The following is a 15,128-nucleotide window of genomic DNA, read 5'->3' as shown; positions in this document are numbered from 1 at the left end:
CCAGGTCTCCGTGATGCACGCCAGGTCTGCCCGCTCCTCCAGGATTAAGTCCTGAATCCAAGTTGTTTTTCCGTTGACAGACCTGGCGTTCAACAACACCACCTTCAAGCCAGAGGGCCCGCTCACCTGGTTACACCAAATTACCTTAGGAGACCTATTGGGAATAGTTAATTTGGGAAAGCGGTCCGAATTAGGCCGAATTCGGGGTCTCCTTCTCCCGCATCTCCTCCTTCCCACCACGACCTCTATGGGGGCCCCTCGGCTAGTGGAACATCTCCCTCCCTCCATGCCGCAGTTATGAGCCATAAGGGTATTTCCTCCTATGCTTGTTGTTAAGCTTATTAGTTCTTGCCAGCATCCCCCCTCCCCCTCCTCCCCCCTCCCCACCACACTCTCAATCCCAGGCTCCGGGCCACCTCCTCTTCCGCCCCCTCCGCCACAGCAGAGCAACGTAAGCAGTATCCAGAGGGGGGCAGGGGACCACATGGGTGGCGACGATTCGGATGGTGGTATCGATATAGCCAGTTCTTAGAGTGCAAAATATCGTCAGGTCTTAAAGTGCCAATTCTTAAAGTTCTTAAAGTGCAACAATTTCTGGAACAGTCCGTCAATGATCGAGGATGATCGTAAATGATCGTAAATTACTCAGCAGCAACACACATTCAAAAGCACATTGATGAATGCTAGGTCTAAAGTGCTCTACTTAACGGTATAAAGTGCGGCACAGAGGGACAGGGAAGGGGTGAAAGTGCTGATGCAATCTAGCAGCAGATGGAAGGCGCTTGGGTGTTCCAAATCGTTCTTATAACAATGCTAACAATAACAACAAGGACTACCGGGAAGTGCTAGTTGATATTATACGACTACCCGTGTACGATAATGATGGTGGTTAACTAATATTGCTATGACCCCCAATCGGGCTTAGACGGTTGGTAAACCAGCGGATAGGCTTCCGGAGTTGATACCTCGGGGGTGGAGCAGCACAGATGGTTAGTCACACTTTGCTCAGTGGATCACAGAGGGGAAACCAGCTTAAAGATCTCCACACAAAAAAGAGAACCCGAATGCCGGCCAAAGGTCCGCACAGCTGTCTACACAAGAGTAGCATTCAGTAAAAGCGGACTCGCCCAAAGGTGGAACGGCTCGGCGGCCCAACAGCGGCCCAGCAACCCAGTGGGGCCTAGCAACGATGACTTTGCAGCTGGCAGCACTCGGCCTTTCTTCCGGCCAAGCGGCCCTCGGTGTCAACAATAGCCTGATGGAGGTTGGCAGCACGAGGTCCTCTGTACCGGCGGGCGAAGATGAGAGGCGAGATGGGTTCAGCCGACAATGGGGAGCTCGATGTAGAAACTCGTAAAGCTCGTCTAAGATGGAGGGTGAAGCTCGTCTAAGATGGAGGGTGAAGACGGACTCGCCTGATGGCAAAAACGGGCCCAGCAACTCAGCAGTGGCCCAGCAGCCCGGCAAAAGCCGCAGCGATGACTCTCCACCGGCCGCGGTTGCGGGGGCTAGGGAGCGCCCAACCCCCCACCCGGCGGCCGGCGGCGGCGGCGATGGTCCGGCAGCGGCTGCTCAGCGGCTCGGCGGCTCGCGGCGGCGGCCCGTCACCCGGCTTCAGGCTTCAGGCTTCCTCGCTCCCCGGCGGCGGTTCGTCACTCGTCACCTGGTAGGCGGCGATTCGGCGGCCCGGCGGCACGGCGGAGGGGGCCAGGCAGCCCTCAGCCCTTCCTTCCGGCCAGGCTGCCCTCGGCCGCGGCGGCCTAGCGGCAACCAGGCGTCCCTCCTTCACGCCGCCCTTCAGCAGCCTGCCAGTGGCCCCCGCAACGATCTTCTTACCATCAATAGTGGCAGCGGGGCCAACGGCAGCGACAACGGCAGCTGCAGCGATCTCGGCGGCCGTACTAGAAGGCCGCGGTAAGATGGCGGGCGTCTCCTTCCCCTTCTCAATCTCCCGGGTTTTTTTCGCCTTCTCCAGCCTCTTTCCGGTCTTCCGCCCCTCTATCGGGGGCTTGAGGCTTGGGTTTCTCTCACCCCCTGACTAAGAGATGGTAGGCAGGGGGGGGGGCTCCGGATTCCCCCAGATTGAAAAATTTTGGCTGAGCAGCACAGCGTTTTGCTGCCAGCCACCATACCGGAACCGGAATATAAGAGAAAATTAAGGGTAGCAAGGCCTGTTAATATAACACTAAATTATAGGTTAGGTTTGGTTCCAAGGTTCCAAGGTAAAGGTTAAATTTTCCCCTGACATTAAGTCTATTAGTGTCCGACTCGGGGGTAGTGCTCATTTCTGTTTCTAAGCCGAAGAGCTGACATTGTCTATAGACATCTCCAAGGTCATGTGGCTGGCATGACTGCATGGAGCACTTCTACCTTCCTGCTGGAGTGGTATCTATTGATTTACTCACATTTGCATTTGCATGTTTTCAAGCTGCTAGGTTGGCAAAAGCTGGGCTTAACAGCGGGATTTGAACCGCCAACCTTTTAGTCAGCAAGTTCAGCAGCTCAGCAGTTTAAACCCGCTACACCACTAGGGCCCCCAAAATGAATTTGTAATACATCAAATATGTTTTGAAGCAACATATTTCTCTTTCCTTTTATCATAATCTTGATCCTTTATATCTGCACAAATACTGGGGAGTTACTGGGCTTGTTTTAATAATCTGGATGCAAATTAGAATTTTTTGCTCAGGAGTAAATCCTCGATTTATCCATTTGCACCACAGTGCTGGCAATAAAGTGATCCAAAGTCATCTTGCTGCCGACATAGTTCCCTTACCCAAAACCAAAGTTTTGATGTCCCATCTACAATACACTAGGCAATATACTAATAATCTGAAAAATAAAAACCAAAATGCACTCAATAAATGTGGAACTTCAGGGGTTCTCAGACTCTGCTCCATGGAGTCCTTGGGACTACATGAGTGATAGTGAGGGGCTCCATGGCACCATGCTGCTTCCTGCTGCCTCCTATTTCCTCCTGAGAAATGATGCAGGGAAACTAAAGTTTGGAGCTGCTGAAACAGCAGCAGCCGCAAGCTGCAGTGTCGTCCTGGCACAGACCCTTTCCCCCCACCTCCCTCACCACCCAGACTCTCTTACTTTCTCCCTCACCTCCCAGCCACCCGGGTCTTTTTCTCGCTGCCAAAACCCTTTCCCTCCACCTTCCTCACCACACAGACTCTTTCCCTTGCTGGCCAGACCCTTTCTCCCCTGTCTCCCTCGTTGCCCACTCTTTTCCTTGTTGCCCAGATATTTTCTTCCCCACCTTCCTCATCTAGACTCTTTTTCTCACTACCAAAACCCTTTCCCTCACTTCCTTTGCTACCCAGACATTTTTCCTTGTTGCCCAGACCCTTTCCTCTCCCTCCCTTACTGCCGAGACTTTTTCCCATTGCTCAGACTCCTTCCCCTCCCCACCTTCTTTGCTTCCAAAATCCAATTTCCCTGTCACCACTCAGGGGGTGCTTTGATTGTGCTTTTCCTTCATGGCAGAAGGGGGCTGGACTGGATGGCCCCTGGGGTTGCTACTACTACTACTACTACTACTACTACTACAATTGCTATAGAGGCTGGATTGCCATCTTCCAAGGATGCTTTGTGCTTTTCCTGCATGGCATAAGGGGGTTGATTGGATTGACCTTGGGGTTGCTTAAACTTGTTCTTCATTTTAAATAATGTATTGTTCTTTATTTCCTTTTATCTTTTGCACTACAAATGAGATATGTGCAGGTGCATAGGAATTTGGTTTTTCCCCCCCAATTAGTTCACACAAATACTCTCTATCCATCTGCCACTGGCCTGGCCAGTCTGTCAAATTTTCAAACGCAATGCGGCCTCTGTGTCCAAAAGTTTGCCCATGCCTGATATATATACATTATAAATAATATATAATGCTAGTTAGGGTGCCTGGTGATGCCTGGGTTATTTGAAAAACGCGTTTGTTTTTGGATGTTAGGTAATATCAGTTAGGTAATTTGTTACACTAGTTATTAGAAAAAAGTCAGTGTTTACATTTGTTTTTTTATGAATCATCCCATTAAAAATGCATAAGGATGCAGGTGAACTACAATCCCCAAAATCTTGGGCTAGTCCTCCCCAAGCCCCAAGCCCCTTGCCATTATTCAAAGTAGGCAATGTTGGGTCTGTGTACCAAATTTGGATTCAGTGTTTTCTGGGTGTGGGTGAACTACAACTCCCAGAATGCAAGGTTAATTTTCTCCAAATCCTCCAGTATGTTCAGTTGATCATGGGGGTTCTCTGTGCCAAGTTTAGTCCTGGTCCATTGTCGGTGGGGGTCACGGTTTCTCTGGATGTAGGTGAACTACAACTCCCAGAAAGTAAGGTCAATCACCCCCCCTCCCCCCAACCCTCCAGGATGTTCAGTTGGCCATGGAGATTCTCTGTGCAAAGTCTGGTCCAGATTCATCATTGGTTAAGATCGCAGTGGTCTCTGAAAGCGAACAAAGGTACTGCAAATCCCATAATCTGTGGTCCATCCTCCTCCAAACCCAGGCAAGACCTAAAGTGGGTCATCAGGGGTCTGTGTGCCAAGTTTGATCCAGGTCCATCGTTGGTGGGGGTCATTGTGGTCTCTGGCAGTGGGAGCCAATAGGAAAGCTGCAGCAACCTACACCACCACATACATAATACATTCACACACAGATAGATAGATAGATGTCGATATAGATAATATATAAACATTTCTAGAGGTTCCATGAGAAACCTTTGCTTCAAAAAGAACTCTGTGGCTGATTAAAGTGATGGTTAAAAGGGCTATCTACAGTGGGTACAAAGCTATCTCATGATGGGTGGTGCCACTCTCCTTATAGTTCATTTTGCCTTTTCAAACATTTAAAATATCTAAATATTTATTTACTTTTTTCAAATTTTAATACAATAATTAAAATGACCATAAAAAGTAAAAATCTGTAGAATTAATTGTGGTTTTCTAATGAAGCACAACCAATTGAATTGTGCCTTTTTTGTGAGTCGCTCTGACAGATAGATGTTGAGTGTATGTTTTGAGGCACTCTCTTTCCATCTGGCATGAAAAATCCGGTGGTTATTTTTCTACATAATCACCTATGCACAAGTTATTAATGTGCTAAGGTTGTATCTTACTTTCTTAAGTAAAGTAGAGAGAGACATAAAATACCACTGAGACCTATCAATCACCTGTTCATGTACTATGATGATTATTCAGTATATTTAAACAACTAATTAATGTGTCATGTGAAAGATTAAAGCAGAGACGAAGAGCCTGTGATGCTCCAGATGTTGCTAGATTTCAGCTGCTATCAGGTCCAGCCTTCTTGCTTATTGGGTGATTATGGGAATTGAATTACAGTATGTGAAAGGCTACAGGTACCGCTATGTTTGAAATATAATAATAATAATAATAATAATAATACTTTATTTATACCCTGCTCCATCTCCCCAGGGGGACTCAGGGTGGCTTACATGAGGCCACACCCATCGGTACAATAAACACAATATTACACAAAAGCATAACAAAATAAAATACATAAAATGCAAAACCAATATAATAGACAACACAGCAATATAAAATCAAACATTGAAACACAAAGGAATTACACTGGGCAGGGCCAAATTCAAAGATAAAAATATAGCATCATTGGCTAAACCCATTGTCACTCATTTGTTTTAGTCACTATTCACAATTTGTATTTGATGTCACTCATTCAGTTGTTACTCACAGTTGCTACTTGGGATTCTCATAACTTTTGACCCTCTATTTTACCCATGTCACACAGCTCACTGGCCCTTTTCTTTACTTCACAGTGGTTGCAATGTTGTTTTCCAATACACCTTTGCTCGAACTACTTGAGAAACTTCTCCACTGCACTTGGATGGCAGCCTCTTCATCTGAACCTGCTTTTTCCTCATCTGGGGAAGCACTTCTCTGCTCTTCTTGGCTGCTGACTGCTTCACTCTTGACTCAACAACATGCTCACAGTGCAGAGGTTAGAAATACAGTAAATGTTATGCACAACCTATAAAGAGAAGATCCTAATAAGTAGAGTACTAATACATAGATAACCATTTTCTAACACAATTTTTCTATAGCAGCAACATAATGCAGCCAAGCACTATTGTATGTATACATTAAGGACATTATCTCCCATTATTTGTAAAGTCTATTGTTAGAGACACCCAGGCTTGGTTAGGACATTTGCCTCAATAAAGCAAGATGTGAATGATCGTTTTGTCTGCGCATGCAGTACTTCTGTTGCGTCATTTAGTTGTTTAGCCCTGGCCCTTGGATGGGAGATGAAAGACCATCGTATAATCTGTAGCTGCTGCTTCTTCTTCTATAACTTGGATTCCATGATATGATTTAAATGATGGTTAGATGCCAGCATCTCTCAAGATAAGCAGAATGGACAATCCCCATATAACCAGTTTGTGTGTGTGTGTCAAGAGCGACTTGATAAATCGCAAGTTTCTTCTGGTGGGAGAGAATTGGCCATCTGCAAGGACGTTGCCCAGGGAACGCCCAGATGTTTTACTATGCTGTGGAAGGCTTCTCTTATGTCCCCGCATGGGAAGCTGGAGATGGGAGCTCACCCTGCTCCCCGGATTCAAACTGCTGACCATTAGGTCAGCAGTCCTGCCAACACAAAGGTTTAACCCATTGAGCCACCGGGGGCTCAATGAGACCGGGCAAACAATGTCAGTATCTACATTCTGTCACGTTTTTGTTTTGAGCCTACTTTTGTTTACTGAGATAAATTTTTCTGGTCCTTGTCTAACATTGGTTTCAGCAATGGAAAAAAAAATCACATGACATCCAGCCAAAATTATTTTCTGGTCCTGCGATTAAAATAGATCTCTAGGAACTTCTGACTCACAGTTCACAATGGGAATGTGATGAGAGACTTTTGTGTCCTTGTCAGCCTAAACAGACCCTAATTCACGAGTGTTTTATTTTTGTGTGAACCGACCTCTTCAAGACCTATTCTGGCAAACTTGATATGAGTTCTGCCACACTCTAGTAATCTTATTTTCTGCTACCCAGCTCACCCTCAAATGAAGCTGGTACTCTTTTTGTGCCTTCTGGATGACTTGTGCTTCTTTTGGTTCTTCCTCTGCTACCTTTTACTTGTCAACTCATTTTTCCAAACAGACGGCTAGAATAGTTGGTAGATTATTATCTTTCCCTGTGTTTTTTTCTGCTTTCTGTTTCTCACAAACAAATCCTTGGCATGTATCTTGGCAATGACTTCACTAGGTTTAAGGACACATTGTTTTTCAGGGTTTGCTTGGCAGAAGTTTCTGGCTGCCTTATCTACTCTACTAATTTCTCCAGTGCTTTTTATAGATCTTAGAAGATGCTGTTGACTGTAGCTACTGCTGGTATAGTTCAAGTAGTGCTTGCCTCCTGCTGGATACTAGAATACTTGAACTTTACTTCTTCAGCTATGTCATTGATGTCATTTTTGTTGTTGTTGGCAATTGCTTCAGGTCACAATTTCCTGGGCTGCTCAGCCTGGCCTGTGATCCTAGGTGGGAAACCTTCTTGTCCTTCTTGCCCGTGTCTCTGTAGTCTTAACCTGTGGCAATCTGATATGCATGCGTTATCAATTGTTTTATGGCAAACACATTACAAATCAATTCAGTATGGCCTGCCCAGCTTGCATGCTACCTTTGCATGTAAACCTAGTCTTCCCTGTTGCAGAGTGGCTCAACTACATGAAATAAATACTACTTTGGAAAACCTCACTCCCCTTTCCTAGTGATCCTGCCTTGTAAGATAAGTTTATGCTAAAATTCCTCTGTATTGATAATTTCCTATGTAGTTTTTAGGAAAGCTGAACTATTATATTCAAATATGAACAGGGACAATTCCTGGTGGAAAAATTTTGATTCAAGCATGGAATTGATGGAAGCTACTGATATTCTTGTGTATTAGTGGATATTGTGTCATTGTCTAAGGGAAGAAGCAAATGGCCCTGTTCATTTCAGCAGGGTGCTAAAAATGAACATCAATGAAAAACATGGCTGTTAACTGGGTTTTCTCATTGGGACACAGAAATCAGGGAGTTCTGCTTGTTATAAATTAACAATATAAAGAGTAAATTACAAGTTCAGTTACAGGATTCTTTTGAGGGGAGGCTTAGATCTCTAGAGAGAGGAAAAATAGAATTTTGAGGACTATTATTCCTGGAATCTCTTTGGCTTCATCTTTACTGCCATTTAATGCATTATAATGATTAGTGTAGACTCATATGGTGCACTTAATCTGCATTATATTGTAATCTAGATGGGGCCCTAGATAGCATGTCCACTGAGAATTGTTCTGGGACCGGTAGAACAAAAACGCTAACATTTCCAAACTGGAGACAATACTATGGTCCTTCTCTGTGTTCTCTATAAGATCTTGTCTGGTTTTTTTTTTTCATTCTTTCTACAACCATTTACTGATTAATTTCTGAAAGGTTCATCATATAATCTGTCTGGATGTTGACAAGTTCTTCACTGCACTTGCATTCAGGAAGGAGAAGCCCTTATTATTTTTCGGTAAGTGATATCTCTGCCAACATGATTTAAAGTTCAGAGAATAAGAAAAGTAAAGGCCATTTCATATGTTAGAAAAGTGTATCTCACTTCTGCTTGGAAAATGTGTAAATCATTTGGACATAGCAGAAAATTGAGGTTGGTCACATAATTTATGTGTTTTCAGTATGGAGAAAGGACTGTACTCAAGTTTTGTTCAATTATTTTCTGAAAGGTACTTGAAAATACTTTTCCAAAAAAAAAAAATGGATCAATCAACAGGGAAGAAGCTATAGACCTTCCTCTCCTTTCTTATGTTTTTTCTATTTAAAAGCCTAAGAAATGTATAGGAAGTGGTCTATAATCTTCATCCAAGTATGTATCAAATCAGCTTCTATTTCAAGTTAACCCTACAGCTTCAAGTGCTCCTAAGCCATTCAGCAAGCTCCAAGTGATTTGTGTTTTTTGTGCCCTCAAGTGTAATATAGATATGACCATGTTACAGAAATATAGCTCCCATATCTGTGGAGATACATTCCAAGCCCCACCTCCATGGATAGCAGAAACTGGAAAAATATTGAAAGATTAGTCTAGATGGAGTTCTAGAGTAATGCATATATACTAAGCTTGTGCACAGATTCAAAGTGGTCGGTTCCCTTCTGCCAATCTGGCTTATTCAGCTTGGTCAGATGGCTGTAATGGAAAGGGCCCGGCTGTCATGTTTTTTCATCCATTATTGGACCACGTAGCTGCCAATCATGGTCTCTTCGACCCTATTCGGTATCATGTGACATGCAAAGATGATGTATCTTACACAAGCCTCATCTGCTTCCTTATTCCCATTGCTGAAACCCAGGCTTCCTTGAAGGGAAAAAAGGAAAGGGTGCCAGGAAGGGTGCTTCCTTAACCCCATTGCTGAAACCCAGGATCCCTTGATGGGAAAAAAGGAAAGGGTGCCAGGAATGGAAAGGGGAGCCTCGCAAGTTCCTCATTGCTACCACTGGGCCGGATCTAACCATTTTTTTTTTACTAACGGACAAAAAGTAGCTATCTGGCTACTCACCTGTTTTCGGGAGGCATGCAAAAACGGATATGGGGTTCTACTGGAATCTGGCCAGCAGAAATGGATTGATGTTCAGCCGAAATGCACAAGTCTAGTATATACTCATGTACAAGCTGACTTCATGTATTAGTCAAGATCAGGATTAGGGGGCGAAATTATGGATTTTGTTATGACCTGTGGATAAGTCGAGGGTCATTCTCCGGAGAGGGAAAAGCATGATTACTGCCTTGGGGGCTAGTTATCTCTGGCCACCTCTGCCATTTCCCTGCTTAAGAATTCAAAAATGTGCAACTGCTAACAATATCTAAGTGTGGTTGAATAATATCTTTTGTACTAATATATAATTTTGTATTTAGCCAGCATCCTTCAATTTCTGAGAGCCTTCTTTAGGCAGAACCTCTGCTCTTCATTTGTGAAATTTGTTGTTCAGCAAGGGAAGGAACAGTCGACAGAGGATGCCTCCTTGTATCCTCTAGCCTTGGACCATGTACTCTCCTTGGCTATCCATCTGCAGAATCTATTGGTCCAGGTAGAAATCTGTTAATAATAAATAATTGAAATATTTGTTATAAGCACTTGAAGGGGGATCTGTTCCAAGTCCACAGACAAGTCAGGGGAACATTCTCTTTTATTTATTATATAATTGAAGTCTTTAATACTGACAAGCAGATAATTGAGTCATTTTCAGTGCAGCCCAAGTGTAAACTCTTGGACATTTGTGAGATCCTGTTAAAACTCCAGGAGTTCCTATACTAAGTCCTTTAGTAGCATAAATTCTATTACTATCTGAAGAAGCTATCCTTTGCAATGTTTTCAATCATTTTGATTTATAGGGATAGAGTTTTGTAGATTACTATGTCATAACCTAAGAAGTAGTCTTTAGTTAGAGATTGTCAATGTTCTCATCATTTTCCTTGTATTTACAGAGGGATCTTTTGCTATCACAAAGTGCCATTGGCTGTCTTGAGGTTTTTCTAGCATATCTGCAATCAAAGAATCAGAGTATTGGTACAGGTTTTTTATTTTATTATTTTGGATTGTTTGGATTATTTTCAATAGTTGAACATAAGCATTTTTGTAATTCATGTAAAATAGAAGTGATGCCCCATAGTTAACCTCAACTAACCTAACACTTTTCCAGAGGTCATTTAGAGGGTTCTGTTAGTCTGTCCAACAGTTCTGTAATGGTCAGGGCATTCTGTTTCAGAATTTCATACACTCTAATAGTTATTTCTGCTCCTATTTCTGGTGATGCCTTTAATATACAAGTGCTTCTTTGTTGCTGTTTGTAATGTATTTTACTATTACAGCCAATTTACATTTCACTATTTTCTCCCACCTGAGGCATGGCTAAGCTGTAGCATGATGTGGTTTCCCTTCGCCAGTGCTTTTCCCTTCATGAACACAGCATTTCAAATCTAGATAATTTTCCCTCCATATTCATGTTCACAGTTTTGCACATTCTTTTATTTTCTATTTCTAATATTCTATTATTATTATTATTATTATTATTATTAGTAGTAGTAGTAGTTTTGTGATATAAAACTCTACTCCCTATGAGGAAGTCATAGGGAGGAGGGAGTAAGCTTGTTTTCTGCTGCCCTGGAGACTAGGACACAGAACAGCCATTCAGCAGTGGAACTCTCTGCCCCGGAGTGTGGTGGAGGCTCCTTCTTTGGAAGCTTTTAAACAGAGGCTGGATGGCCATCGGTCGGGGGTGCTTTGAATGCATTTTTCCTGTTTCTTGGCAGGGGTTGGACTGGATGGCCCATGAGGTCTCTTCCAACTCTATGATTCTGTGATTCTACTGCTGTAGCACTATGACTCTAAAAAGAAGGGAGAAAACGTATCTTCATTCACACTGGAAATGAATTGAGGAAACACAGGCCACCAAGAAACCTTTGTGGAAGAAGTGACACTCTTATTTAAGATTGTCATAATTGGTTCTCCTAAAAATATAGCAAGAACAACAGATGTGTACGAATTGGATCCAATGTATACAGACGTGTGAAATGTATACAGATATGTGAAATGCTACAAAAACTGAAAGGCAAGGAAAATAGCTGTAAAAATTGCAGCTAATACCTAAATTCTGGGAGGAAAATAGGATATTTTTTGAATACACTGATAAGTACAGTTAGAACTACTGTCAAATGTGCAAAAGCTTAGAATGTATCTTAATGTATTAATTGTTAAGGATGAATTAGGTAGGCAGTTCAATTGTGGCAAGCAATAATGGCTCTTCTCAAAGGGGATTTATCTCCACAAATTAGTCTCTTGCTAGAACAATTTTCTTTTATAATTTTCTGGATGAGATAAATGAAGTCTTTATTCTGTATGAATAAATACACTTTACTAGGCTTTTTTTCCTACTGGGTTGCTCTTATTAAAGCTATTAAGCTAGTTCTGGTTGGTTTCTCTACTTTTAGCATGCCATATTGCTTCACAGCCGTGGAATAAATTCTTGCTGATCACACTTCTGGATGGTGGCAAAAATTCCTTTCTTCAGCCAGAAATTCTTAGACTAGTTGCTATAGTGAGTATGGGGCTATAACACATACTGCAAAAATCTAGCATGTTATGAAAGACACTGATTCTAAGTGTTTATACTCTTTAAGTCTCTTGTATCGCTAAGGCAGAAACTTTAGTCACATGGTTTTGTAGATGTTATTGTATTGCAAGCTTAGCTAAGGTCGCTCTAGCTAAAATAGTCAATGAAGTAGAATGCTGGGTATGGCAGTCACAACAATATCTGGTGGGTTGCATGATTTATTGCCATGCCTTATAATGATCCCAGTGGCAAAATAGATGAGCCACCTATAATTAGATATTCTGATCAAATCCGTTTCCTATACTTTTAATGTAATTTTGATGAGAATATTACTATTCGGGAGGGAGTAAATACTCTGGCCTAATAAAAAGACTGATTCTATTTTTTCACAAATGCTAGCATATTGTCTCTCTTTCTCTAGCAAAGTTGAACACAGCTTTAAGATGTATGTGCATATGTTTTTCTCTGTTGGAGAAAGTACTTAAATGGTGTTACTTCCCTAATCAATTTTTTTTTTAAAAAATGAAATAACTTTTTAAAGAAAAAGTGGGAGATCTGAATGTACCTCTTCAGCGTTGTGACTGCTTTGATGCCATAGAAACTAAGGTAGAAACCTCCCTGGACTGACAGTTTCTCAGCCTGTTAATCAGGTTAAATGAAGTTGAGGGATATATGCAGGTCACACAGGCACACAACAAGGGATAGTGAGTGGATGTTTTAATATTCATAGCACATGCTAAACTATTATAATTACATAGATCCATCAGTGTCTTGCATTAGAATATCATTATTTGTACAAAGAATTCTTAACTTCAGAAGGGATATGAAATGTAACTTCTTCCTTGTCTGAAACATGGTAAATGTGGGTGGGTTTTTTTTTTGGGGGGGGGATGACAATAACTTCCACAATCCCCTAGCCAGTACCACCACTATGCTTTCCATGCTTTCCATGCTGTGTGCCTTTCTGTAAAACTTGCAGAGCAGTTGTATTTATTTATTTAATTATTCAAACTTATATGCTGCCACTCCTCTGGGGCTCGGAGCGGCTTACAAGAACAGGCTAAAATCTAACACAATTTAAAAACAATTTTAAACAATTTTAGAAACAGCAATATTGGAGATCAAAGGCCTGTATGCATAACTATTCAGAAGTAAGGCCCATGACTTCAGTAACTCTCTCTTCTAGGTGATTGTAATTTTAAGTATCTCGGAATGTTATGAAATCGTCTTGTCTTATATTCAGTAATGTTCAATTTTGGGAAGTTACATGTACAGAATAATTAAGTAGGAAAAATATAGTTGTTCGTCTAATCATGATCTTATCCCATTTGAAGCAGAAGTTATAACTTTTGTTCTGAAGTATTATTGAACAGTATGTTCAGATCACTTCTCTAGTAACTTCAGTTCTGTGTTAATCTGAATATAAATCTATATTAGGGTTAAAATAAAACTTAATTTTCATCTTTCAAGTTTATAAGGTATCAGAAAACTACATTCTTTTTCCAAACTGAAATTAGCCGCATTCTTGAAAAAGCAGCAAATTCCAAATTGACAGACCTTTCTGATGTCACAGTTAGTACTCTTCGCTCCTTTCTTCTTCAGGTGAGGATTTTGCTGAACATAATCTGCTAACGGTATGCAAAAATTGTAAATTCAGTGACAAGAATGGCTGTTCTTCCATCTATTATTGTTAATGTTACCAATTTCATTTCAGTAAGGTCTACTTCCTAGGAAGGAGGCCTACTTTTCCCATCCATAACATGGTGCTGATGCAACGATAAAACATCTGTAGTAAAGACAGTTGCAAATTTTGGTAAATGAAATAACTACTTTTAAAAGTCCCTCAAACAAAGTTTACTGTATAATTTATTCTGTTTTGATATTTATCGTAGTATTATCAGTAACTGAATCTTGTATGCATTCTCTTTGGTTTGTATTATAAACTCTTCTGGGCAATATTATGAATAACAGTAAATAAATATGACAACTGATAAATAAATTGTAGCGTCTTCAGACAGATTTAAGTAAGGACTTTGCTTTCTTACTTATTTATAGCAGTATAGCATTTATACCCTGTTTTACGTAGAAAAACTCCCTGAGTGTCTTATATACCATTTTTTAAAAATCAAAACAATTTCTACTCTTAGGTTTACCGTGTTTTGAGCTTGGTAGATTAGACTGACTTACAACTGTGGAAAGGAAAATTCCAGTAGTGCTCTTATCAGGCTACTATTCTTTGTTATCTGTACAAGAAATGAAATGTAGAGAATTTTTACATAAGGAGTGAAAACGTATAGGACTGATAGTAGGTAAATTTTATATTGCTCAAAACCCAGTAATACCACACAGGTACACGGGTGCTTATATGTGCTATATCCCATTCAAGTTTTGAGTACACAGAATAGAGTGTGCATCAGATGTGTAGTCTGTACTGTGTGGCTTTATTATTTCAAACTAAAACAAAGGTAACTTCTTTGCTGAAGGCCAGTAGCAGGGAGCTCTGTTTATGTGGGTGTGTTTTTGGGTTTATCGCTACTGAAGACAATACAGGGAAGATAAAATATGAAAGAACAAACCTATAGATTATTTTTATAATTTCTTTCATATTCAATGGCAGGTTCAAAGTGGAACATATCAAACGGATTCATCGCAAACAGCATCTGTCCAAAACTTGTTAGAGAACCTTCCATCCACAAGCCAGAGTCATTCAATCCATCAAGGCATGGTGTATCCTTTGGCAGAATATTTGTGAGATTACTGAAGGCATATGCCTGATCTGATGTTTTATGGCCGAATCCACCACCATTTTACTGTGCTTTGGGGTTTGTTAACAATTGAGCACAGGCACAATGAAATAAATAAATAAATAAACTTAGATGGAAAGAAATAAAATATGTTGTCAGAGGTGGTATATGTAATGCTCAATATAGTGGGCTTTTCTGTGTCAGTTGCATAGGAGTTGCAAAAAAGTATTGTTTTTTATTCCTCTTTTTTGTT

General features: G+C 41.3%; 1 protein-coding gene across 1 annotated transcript in view; it reads left to right on the top strand.

Moving 5' to 3' along the window:
- MEI1 (meiotic double-stranded break formation protein 1) overlaps positions 1–14,883 on the top strand; it is a 52,568-nt gene extending 37,685 nt beyond the window's left edge. The window contains exons 19-25 of the mRNA XM_067468504.1: positions 5,803–5,984; positions 8,460–8,541; positions 9,937–10,109; positions 10,507–10,588; positions 12,010–12,116; positions 13,602–13,733; positions 14,749–14,883. Of these exons, the coding sequence (XP_067324605.1) occupies positions 5,803–5,984; positions 8,460–8,541; positions 9,937–10,109; positions 10,507–10,588; positions 12,010–12,116; positions 13,602–13,733; positions 14,749–14,883 (893 nt within the window). The remainder of the gene's footprint in view (positions 1–5,802; positions 5,985–8,459; positions 8,542–9,936; positions 10,110–10,506; positions 10,589–12,009; positions 12,117–13,601; positions 13,734–14,748) is intronic.
- Positions 14,884–15,128: the final 245 nt, after the last annotated feature.

The sequence above is a fragment of the Anolis sagrei genome, chromosome 5 (genome assembly GCF_037176765.1).
Source record: "Anolis sagrei isolate rAnoSag1 chromosome 5, rAnoSag1.mat, whole genome shotgun sequence".
NCBI classification, from domain to species: domain Eukaryota; kingdom Metazoa; phylum Chordata; class Lepidosauria; order Squamata; family Dactyloidae; genus Anolis; species Anolis sagrei.
Note: the sequence above shows the minus strand (reverse complement) of the source record. Positions and strands in the feature narration are given on the sequence as shown.